Source organism: Salvelinus namaycush, chromosome 18 (genome assembly GCF_016432855.1).
Source record: "Salvelinus namaycush isolate Seneca chromosome 18, SaNama_1.0, whole genome shotgun sequence".
NCBI lineage: Eukaryota > Metazoa > Chordata > Actinopteri > Salmoniformes > Salmonidae > Salvelinus > Salvelinus namaycush.
Window position 1 is genome coordinate 17,145,888 of NC_052324.1, and position 11,108 is coordinate 17,156,995.

General features: G+C 40.6%; 1 protein-coding gene across 1 annotated transcript in view; it reads right to left on the reverse strand.

Moving 5' to 3' along the window:
• LOC120062719 (leucine-rich repeat-containing protein 75B-like) overlaps positions 1-10,879 on the reverse strand; it is a 29,583-nt gene extending 18,704 nt beyond the window's left edge. Inside the window, exon 1 of the mRNA XM_039012779.1 lies at positions 10,598-10,879. Within this exon, the coding sequence (XP_038868707.1) occupies positions 10,598-10,879 (282 nt within the window). The remainder of the gene's footprint in view (positions 1-10,597) is intronic.
• Between the last annotated feature and the right edge of the window lie 229 nt (positions 10,880-11,108).

Below are 11,108 nucleotides of genomic sequence, written 5' to 3' on the forward strand. Positions count from 1 at the left end.
TATTATATTCTGTGCAAGAAATAAATATTCCAAACATATTCTGGGATAATTGAGGGATGCGATAGATCCCAAATTAATACAACCACTAGCATGAAAAGAAAACTGTTTTAAGCAATGGGCCTGACCCAACAGATGAGAACGTTTAGCTTAAAATGTAGCTAAACTATTAAGCTATTTCTTCACATTAAAACACGGCAGCGCGAATGTTCCATTAGCAAGTAAACACCATTCTCAAAAGTGACCACAAATGCGATTACACATGTAATGGTTTTAATATAAAGGTGCATTTTTATGGTGAAAATGAACTTCCCCAAACTTGAAACTCTGCGCTGCATATCTATGCCAGTTAGGCTCTATACCCGTTGTAAAGCGGATTAATGTGCTTAATTTTAAGAAGTTATTTGGCCACTGTAGTTGTGATACAAACCTAATCAAAACATATAGGCCTATGGGCTAGGCTACATGAGGTGTGCGACTTTGATTTGAAAAAGTCACAAAACAAAGCATGTGGTGTTTCTTGCCTTATGCTGGGCATCATTCACAAGTGATAATATATCATCCACAAGTGATAGGCTAATACTGTAACCCATCACACTATTCTTGATTTAATCTTGTCTTTACATATACTAAATAATATGTGTGAAATTTGTTTTGATTTAGAATGGACCATTATCATGCACCTGTCTCAAAACAGGGGCAGTGGAAAACAATACATGTCATCTATGCACTTAAATAGCAAATGGAGGACGCTTATCCCGTAGTTCATTTTCATGCCAGCCAGGTAGGCTATACTCCTGTTATAAAGAGAAGCAATGTGCTTAATATTAGGAAAGTTGAGAATAAATATAGTAGGCCTAGCCTATAGAAAGCTGATGGGATCCTCCTCTTTTTAATAGAGACCATCACTCTGTTTTCTCACACAATTGCATTGCTTATAGAAATCAGCAGCATCAGAGTTGCAGAAGCCTAATTACCATGGCTAAACGGTCACGTGGAATTTGACTGCCTCACGACTCGTGACCGCGGTATGGACCCCATAACAGCCCTGCACACACCTGAGTCAATGCTTGTAGAAACACTTTGATTACAGCTGTGAATCGTTTTGGGTAAGTCTCTAAGAGCTTTGCACACCTGGATTGTAAAATATTTGCCCATTATACATTTGTTTATTCTTCAAGCTCTGTCAAGTTGATTGTTGATTATTGCTAGACAGCCATTTTCAAGTCTTGCCATAGATTTTCAAGTAGATTTAAGTTAAAACTGTAACTAGGCCACTCAGGAACATTTGGCCTTGTGTTTTAGGTTATTGTCCTGCTGAAAGGTGAATTCATCTCCCAGTGTCTGGTGGAAAGCAGACTGAACCAGATTTTTCTCTCAGATTTTTCCTGTGCTTATTGCTTTACTCCGTTTCTTTGTATCCTAAAAAACTCGCTAGTCCTTGCCGATGACAAAAATACCCATAACATGATACATCCACCACGATGCTTGAAAATATGGAGAGTGGTACTCAGTAATGTGTTGTATTGGATTTGCCCCACACAACACTTTGTATTCAGGACAAAAAGTTCATTTATTTACCTTTTTTTTTGCAGTAATACTTAGCTGCCTTATTACAAACAGGATGCATGTTTTGTAATATTTGTATTCTGTACAGGCTTCCTTTTTATCACTCTGTCATTTACATTAGTATTGTGGAGTAACTACACTGTTGTTGATCCATCTTCAGTTTTCTCGTATCACAACCATTACACTCTGTAACTGTTATCACCACTGGCCTCATGGTGAAATCCCTGAGCAATTTCCTTCTTCTCTGGGAACTGTTAGGAAGGACGCCCGTATCTTTGTAGTGACTGGATGTATTGATACACCATCCAAAGCCTAATTAATAACTTCACTATGCTCAAAGGGATATTCAGCGTCTGCGCTTTTTATTGTTACACATCTACCAATAGGTGCCCTTCTTTGCGAGGCATTGAAAAACCTCCCTGGTCTTTGTGGTTGAATCTGTGCTTGAAATGTAGTACTCAATTGAGGTACCTTACAGATACTTGTATGTGTGGGGTACAGAGGTGGGGTAATCATTCAAAAATTATTGAAAAAGGAATGCAACTTATTATGCGATTTGTTAAGCACATCTTTACTCCTGAACTTACAGTGAGCTCCAAAAGCATTTAGACAGTGACACATTGTGTATTGTTTCTCCTCTGTACTCTAGCACTTTGGATTTGAAATGATACAATGACTATGAGGTCAGAGTGCAGATTGTTCCAAAAGTATTGAGACAAATTCACTTATATGTGTATTAAAGTAGTAAAAAGTAAGTTATTTGGTCCCATATTCAAAGCAGGCAATTACTACATCAAGCATCTGACTCGACACATTTTTGGGATGCATTTGCTGTTTGTTTTGGTTGTGTTTCAGATTATTTTATGCCCAATAGAAATGAATGGAGTCCCTTTTATTGTAAATAAGTTCCTAAACACTTCTACATTAATGTGGATGCTACCATGATCGTGGATAATCCTGAATGAATCGTGAATAATGTTGAGTGAGAAAGTTACAGACGCACAAATATCATACCCCTAACACATGCTAACCTCTCACCATTACAATAACAGGGGAGGTTAGCATTTTTGGGGGGAATGTTATTTGTGTATAAAAACAGAACTAACAGTAAATTCAGTAGGATAAATCGATCCGCTAATACAGGACTAGTAAAGCCCCAGTTCTTCTGAGATTCTTCAAAGTTGCCACCCTTTGACTTGATGACAGCTCTGCATACTCTTGTCATTCTCTCAACCAGATTCATGAGGTAGTCACCAGGAATGCATTTCAATTAAACGGTGTGCCTTGTTAAAAGTTCATTTGTGGAATTTCTTTCCTTCTTAATGCAGTTGAGCCAATCAGTTGTGTTGTGACAAGGTAGGGTGGTATACAGAACATAGCCCTATTTTTAAAAGACCAAGACCATATTGTGGCAAGACAAATAAGCAAAGTGAAACTACAGTCCATCATTACTTTAAGACAAGAAAGAAAGTCAATGAGGAACATTTCAAAAACTTTGAACGTTTCTTCAAGTGCAGTCGCAAAAACCATCAAGCGCTATGATGAAAGTGGCTCTCATGAGGACCGTCACAGGAAAGGAAGACCCAGAGTTACAGTACCTCTGCTGCAGAGCATACGTTCACTAGAGTTACCAGCCTCAGAAATTGCAGCCCAAATAAATGCTTCACAGGGTTCAAGTAACAGTCACATTTCAACATCAATTGTTCAGAGGTGACGGCGTGAATCAGGCCTTCATGGTTGAAATGCTGCAAAGAAACCACTACTAAAGGACACCAATAAGAAGAAGAGACTTGCTTGGGCCAAGAAACAAGAGCAATGGACATTACACCAGTGGAAATCTCTCCTTTGGTCTGATGAGTCCAAATTTTAGATTTTTGGTTTGAAGAATCTTAAATATAAAATATATTTTGATTTGATTAATACTTTTTTGGTTACTACATGATTCCATATGTGTTATTTCATAGTTTTGATGTCTTCACTATTATTCTACAATGTAAAAAATAGTAAAAATAAAGAAAAACCCTTGAATGAGTAGGTGTGTCCAAACTTTTGACTGGTACTGAATATTTTTTTTATCAATATTTTTGTTTAATTCAAATTTTTCAGGGGGTGGTGCAGCACCCTCAGCACCTTTACTTCCCGCGGCAATGCTGTTATTGGGTTTCCCTCTATACACAGACCACATGTACAGTTGATGTCGGAAGTTTACATACACATAGGTTGGATTCATTAAAATTCGTTTTTCAACCACTCCACAAATTTCTTGTTAACAAACTATAGTTTTGGCAAGTCGGTTAGGACATCTACTTTGTGCATTACACAAGTAATTTTTCCAACAATTGTTTAAAGACAGATTATTTCACTTACAATTCACTGTATCACAATTACAGTGGGTTAGAAATGTACTGAGTTGACTGTGTCTTTAAACAGCTTGGTAATTCCAGAAAATTATGTCAAGGCTTTAGAAGCTTCTGATAGGTTAATTGACATCATTTGAGTCAATTGGAAGTGTACCTGTGGATGTATTTCAAGGCCTACCTTCAAACTCAGTGCCTCTTTGCTTGACATCATGGGAAAATCAAAATCGAAATCATCCAAGACCTCAGAAAAAGAATTGTAGACCTCCACAAGTCTGATTCATCCTTGGGAGAAATTTCCAAACGCCTGAAGGTACCACGTTCATCTGTACAAACAATAGTACGCAAGTATATACACCATGGGACCACGCAGCCGTCATACCGCTCAGGAAGGAGACGCGTTCTGTCTCCTTGAGATGAACATACTTTGGTGCGAAAAGTGCAAATCAATCCCAAAACAACAGCAAAGGACCTTGTGAAGATGCTGGAAGAAACAGGTACAAAAGTATCTAGTTTTATCCACAGTAAAACAAGTCCTATATCGACATAACCTGAAAGGCCGCTCAGCAAGGAAGAAGCCACTGCTCCAAAACTGCCATAAAAAAGCCAGACTACGGTTTGCAACTGCACATGGGGCCAAATATTGTACTTTTTGGAGAAATGTCCTCCGGTCTGATGAAACAAAAATAGAATTGTTTGGCCATAATGACCATTGTTATGTTTGGAGGAAAAAGTGGGAGGCTTGCAAGCCGAAGAACACCATTCCAACCGTGAAGCACGGGGGTGGCAGCATCATGTTTTGGGGGTGCTTTGCTGCAGGAGGGATTGGTGCGCTTCACAAAATAGATGGCATCATGAGGAAAGGAAAATTATGTGGATATATTGAAACAACATCTCAAGACATCAGTCAGGAAGTTAAAGCTTGGTCGCAAATGGGTCTTCCAAATGGACAATGACCCCAAGCATTCTTCCAAAGTTGTGGCAAAACGACTTAAGGACAACAAAGTCAAAGTATTGGAGTGGCCATCACAAAGCCCTGACCTCAATCATATGGAAAATTTGTGGGCAGAACTGAAAAAGTGTGTGCGACCAAGGAGGCCTACAAACCTGACTCAGTTACACCAGCTCTATCAGGAGGAAAGGGCCAAAATTCACCCAACTTATTGTGGGAAGCTTGTGGAAGGCTACCCGAAACGTTTGACCCAAGTTAAACCATTTAAAGGCAATGCTACCAAATACTAATTGAGTATATGTAAACTTCTGACCCACTGGGAATGTGATGAATAAAATAAAAGCTGAAATACATCATTCTCTCTGCTATTATTCTGACGTTTCACATTCTTAAAATAAAGTGGTGATCCTAACTGACCTAAGACAGGGAATCTTTACTAGGATTAAATGTCAGGAATTGTGAAAAGCTGAGTTTAAATTTATTTGGCTTAGGTGTATGTAAACTTCAGGCTTCAACTGTATATACTGTTTCCTGTACTATTCTACTGTATCTTAGTCTGTTCCGCTCTGACATCAATCATCCATATGTATATAGTCTTAATTCATTCCTACTTAGATTTGTGTGTATTGGGTATATGTTGGGTAATTTGTTAGATATTACTGCACTGTCGGAGCTAGAAGCACAAGAATTTCGCTACACATGCAATAACATCTGCTAATCACGTGTATGTGACCAATAAAATTTGATTTGATTTGAAGATTCGTTTTTGGTTCAACCCCCGCATGGGAGAGGGAGATAAGGTCTGTGCAGAATGCTCTTTGTGTAACTCAACATGAAGATGTCCTCCTAACGATCCTTACGGAGGTGGAAGGCATACTAGGCTCCAAGCCACTTGGCTATGTTTCAGCAGATGTAGCAGACCCCGATCCAGTCACGCCCTATCTGCTCTTGATGGGGCGACATGATGCTTCACTCCCACATGCTGTATATGCAGACAAAGACCTTCTTGGACAACACCGTTGGAAGCATAGTAAGGTCCTGGCTTACCACTTTGGACCCACTTCATGTGGAACTACTTGCCAAGTCTTCAGCAGAGGCAGAAGTGGTGGAAGAATACACCAGACTTGAAGGTTGGACAAGTGGCCATGATAGTGGAGCCTCGTTGCTCATCATACGGATAGTGAAGACGATCCCAGGTGCAGATGGAAGGATCCGGACTGTGGAGGTCAAGGTCAAGTAACGAACCTACCTGCGTCTTGTTGCCCGATTGGTGGAGTTTCCTGCCGTGTTAGACAATGCAGACCTACCTTCGTAGAAAGGAAGATGGAGGCTTTTACTAAATTCAAATTATTTACACTAATTCTGGGGTGGTTGTATAAAAGCCTGTTAGATTTGAATTAAGAATCTCGCTAAATTTAATTAGATCTAAATGGACATTTTATTGAACTTCCAGTTGGCTTTAGTGGATACCAGACTGTTTTTCCTTTGCAGGGATATTTGTGCATTTTCTACCAAATGTAAGTCAGAACAAATATTTATTTCACTTTTAGAATATTCCTGTTGCTATTGTTATATGGAAATACAAGTAATTCGTATGTAGAGAACAGGTTGGCGTCGATAGATGGCCACTCTGTTTCTAGCACCTGAGCAACTTTGCAGTATTTTGTATTTTTTGTGTGTTATTTCTCACATTATTAGCACATTATTGTGTTATTACATACAGCCGGAAATAACTTTGGGATATCAGAGTGGCAGTAATACGACTTTCCTGAATTAGATCCTTTGTTCGTACCACTCAAGGCGATTGAACTTATCCTAGAGGCTGCTTCAAAACACTGCCAGTGGAGAAGAGGTATTCGGAGTGGACTTTTAGTTAGACTCAGGAGGCGTGCACACCATCCACCGCTTCAGAGTATATTACTCGCTAATGTTCAGTCCCTGGACAATAAAGCAGACAAGCTCAGGGCAAGGATCTCATTCCAGAGAGACATCAGGGACTGTAACATACTCTGCTCTACGGAATCATGGCTCTCTCCAGATATACTGTCCCCGTCCATACAGCCAGCTGGGTTCTCAGTACATTGCACAGATAGCAATAAAGAACTCTCCAGAAAGAAGAAAGGTGGAGGTGTACTGTATGTTTCATGATTAATTACTCATGGTGCTATTGTGGCAACATACAGGAACTCAAATCCTATTGTGCACCTGACCTAGAATACCTCACAATCAAATGCCAACTGCATTGTTATCTTCAGTCATCGTCACAGTCGTGCATATTCCCCCTGAAGCCGATACCACGACGGATCTCAAGGAATTACTGTACACTAGACCTTGTGCAAACTGGAAACCGCATATCCTGAGGATTTGGAAAGGCACACACACCTGTCTATATAAGGTCCCACAATTGACAGTGCATGTCAGAGCAAAAACCAAGCCATGAGGTCGAAGGAATTGTCCGTAGAGCTCTGAGACAGGATTGTGTCAAGGCAAAGATCTGGGGAAGGGTACCAAAACATTTCTGCAGCATTGAAGGTCCCCAGGAACTCAGAAGCCTCCACCATTCTTAAATGGAAGAATTTTGGAACCACCAAGACTCTTCCTAGAGCTGGCCGCCCGGCCAAACTGAGCAATTGGGGGAGAAGGGTCTTGGTCAGGGAGGTGACCAAGAACCCGATGGTCACTCTGGCAGAGTGCCAGAGTTCATCTGTGGAGATGGGAGAACCTTCCAGAAGGAAAACCATCTCTGCAGCACGCCACCACTCAGACCTGTATGGTAGAGTGGCCAGACGGAAGCCACTCATCAGTAAAAGGCACATGACAGCCCACTTGGAGTTTGCCAAAAGGCACATAAAGACTCTCAGACCATGAGAAACAAGATTCTCTGGAGATTGAACTCTTTGGCCTGAATGCCAAGCGTCACATCTGTAGGAAACCTGGCACCATCCCTATGGTGAAGCGTGGTGGTGGCAGCATCATGCTGTGTGGATGTTTTCAGTGGCAGGGACTGGAAGAGTAGTCAAGATCAAGGGAAAGATGAACGGAGAAAAGTACAGAGTCCTGCTCCAGAGCGCTCAGGACTTTAGACTGGGGCGAAGGTTCACCTTCCAACAGGACAACGACCCTAAGCACACAGCCAAGACAACGCAGGAGTGGCTTCGGGACAAGTCTCTGAATGTCCTTGAGTTGCCCAGCCAGAGCCCGGACTTCAACCTGATCAAACATCTCTGGAGAGAACTGAAAATAACTGTGTAGCAACGCTCCCCATCCAACCTGACAGAGCTTGAGAGGATCTGCAGAGAATAATGGGAGAAACTCCCCAAATACAGGTGTGTCAAGCTTGTAACGTTATACCCAAGAGGACTCGAGGCTGTAATCACTGCCAAAGGTGCTTCAACAAAGCAAAGGGTCTGAATAGTTATGTAAATGTGATATTTCAGTTTATTCTTTTTTATACATTTTCTAAAATGTCTAAAAACCTGTTTTTGCTTTGTCATTGTGGGGTGTTGCTTGTAGATTGATGAGGGGGAAAAAACTATTTAATCTATTTTAGAATAAGGCTGTAACGTAACAAAATGTGGAAATAGTCAAGGGGTCTGAATACTTTCCAAATGCACTGTATATTCTCGGACTACGACATTGCTCGTCTTAATATTTCTATATTTCTTAATTCCATTATTTTACTTTTAGATTTGTGTGTATTGTTGTGTATTGTTAGATATTACCACACTTTTGGAGCTAGGAACACAAGCATTTCGCTACACCTGCTAAATATGTGAATGCGACCAATACAATTTGATTTGGATGGGTAACTTTCTTCACCAGTTCTTTTACCATTTTGTACAATTATGTGATTACCCTACCAGTTGTTGTAACTGTAAAGTTAATTCTCCTGAGAGGAATTACAGGTTATTTTTCTCTTATTGTAAATTGTGTATAGAGATAGCTGACATTACTGTCATATTATTTATTGGATTTACATTGTAGTAATTTTCTCTTTCATGTATAACCTGTTTCGTCATTAAAACTCCTAGACTGGGCTTCTGTGTCTGTCGTCACTCTTTGACCAGAGTGCAGTCCGGAATCATTCTACTGCGAGTGGCCTATCCACACATTAGAGAGTACCAGACTCCGTTTTACAACTACTTTTTCAAAGTAACATTAGTTAAATAAATTATATTTTTCATAAGGATAGCTTTAGTGTAGCTTAACTTCCTTCAGTGTGAAGTAATTGGTAGCTTGGTAAACTATCTTTTCAGAGGAGCTTCCCCAACACAGGTAGCAATCATTACCAATAGGAAGGCTCGATTAAATCTATACAGATATTATGTCAATGCTGTACTTCACCTGTGTGAATCTACGTAACACATTTCCCCTGTATATCTTTTAAAAATACTGAGGCAAAACTTGAATGAACCAATATGAAATGGGGCGATTTCTGTATTTCTGGAACCGTCAGCTGCTCACTCTCCTGCTGTAACAGCCGAGGTCCATTACAGAGAATGGGCTGGCAGTAGGGAGGAAGACATTAGGGGCAGAGAGAGGGTGAATGTGTAGCTCTAATGGGTGCATTAGACAGCAGAGAGTGGAGGTGAGATCCTGCCCTGTCCATACCAGGGGATAAAGGGGTGGGATGACGGGGAGGAAGGGGGGCAGCACTCACACCCACAGTCCCATAAGACAATAGGAGCAGAAGAGTAGTCATCCGGTGACCTGTCAGTAGAAGAGACTGTACCGTGAGTTAGGTGGACTGTGGTGGGGGTATTGATCTGGGCTGTGCAGACATCCAAATTGCACTTAGACTAATAACTGAGAATTGCCATTTGTGCTTCAACCCAACGCAAGAAATTGTAGTGGGAATTAACCTTATTTTAAGCCATTTCTGGACAAAACACAGTCGATTAAATTGACCAAATCAAATGCAGGTTTTCCAACAAATGTGAATACTAAACACATTCTATTATCATTACATCATTATGGGTGGAATGGCATAAGATAATGTAACGAAATAGGAACATTTTATTAATGAAAGAAATCAGCATTCATTCTACAGACAGACACTTGTAGTCCCATGTGTTACACCATTGCTGTTGCACATATAATTCCCTATTTATGAGAATAAATAGCAGAATCACTCTATTCCCACAAGCTGGTCCAGCATCCTGTTTCTGGTATTATTAGAAACTCTGAAAAGTGCATGCACTCAGACAAATCTGTGCAATATGTTATGTCTATCATATTGTGAATAGTAATTGTGATATTGTTCAAGGTTTATTTGAAATAGCAGCAGCACCTGTGGTGCCATGGAAATGACCAGATGCCAGGGATGACAGTGAGAGTAGCGGGCCTAGTAGTTTACAAACACCTCCTTCAAAAACAGGTCAATAGTAGGAGCACCTGTGGCCACTGTATGGGTGGGTAGGCTACTTCAAATGTAGGTTCAATAATGTAGAGGAGCTCCTGCATAAACGGAAATATTGGGACTTATCCACGACAGTCTAAATTGCCCATGCTGCATATGATGCAAGGTTTATATATCTGTTCGAAAAATTCTAATCAAAATTGTTGGAATGGGACTGACAATACACATGGCGACAAGCAGCGCAGTGATGACAGGCATTTGCCATGAAAGCAGATCGATGCACATTTGCGCGATGTAGGCCTACTGTGCGCAATTTTGATCGATTCATACGCAATAATTCCAATGTAGATAGTTCGTCCTTACCTTCCTCAATAGTTTAAGCACGTCGGTTGCCTGATCTATCCTGCGATCACGGAGCAGCTTTTGTATCTCTCGGATCCATGCCACTCGCCTCACGTAGGGACTGTGATTGGACCGCCTCAGCATCCCCGGCAGTTTATCTGATTTCAGCATCATTGTAAACAGAAAGTCGCCGCCTTGAATTCTACCTCTGTCGCCTTCTCCTGTGCTGTTAAGATGCTTGCAACGCCTTTTCGTAAAATTCTCATTGTCCAGACTACTCTGTCTGCTTAATCTAGAACCCATATTTAAGTGTTTATATCGACAGTATTTTACAATTGCACAATGCAACCATAATACATAACCCTGTCTAAACTCAGAAATATCCCCCAGTTCAATAGCCCATATGTTATCTGTAGCCTATTGCCTATTATTGTTATCAGAAGACAACATTCAATACTGACAGCAACACAGCACAATATTCCTAATTTACCTGTTACCGGATATTCAAAGACTGTCTATTGCGCCCGTGACA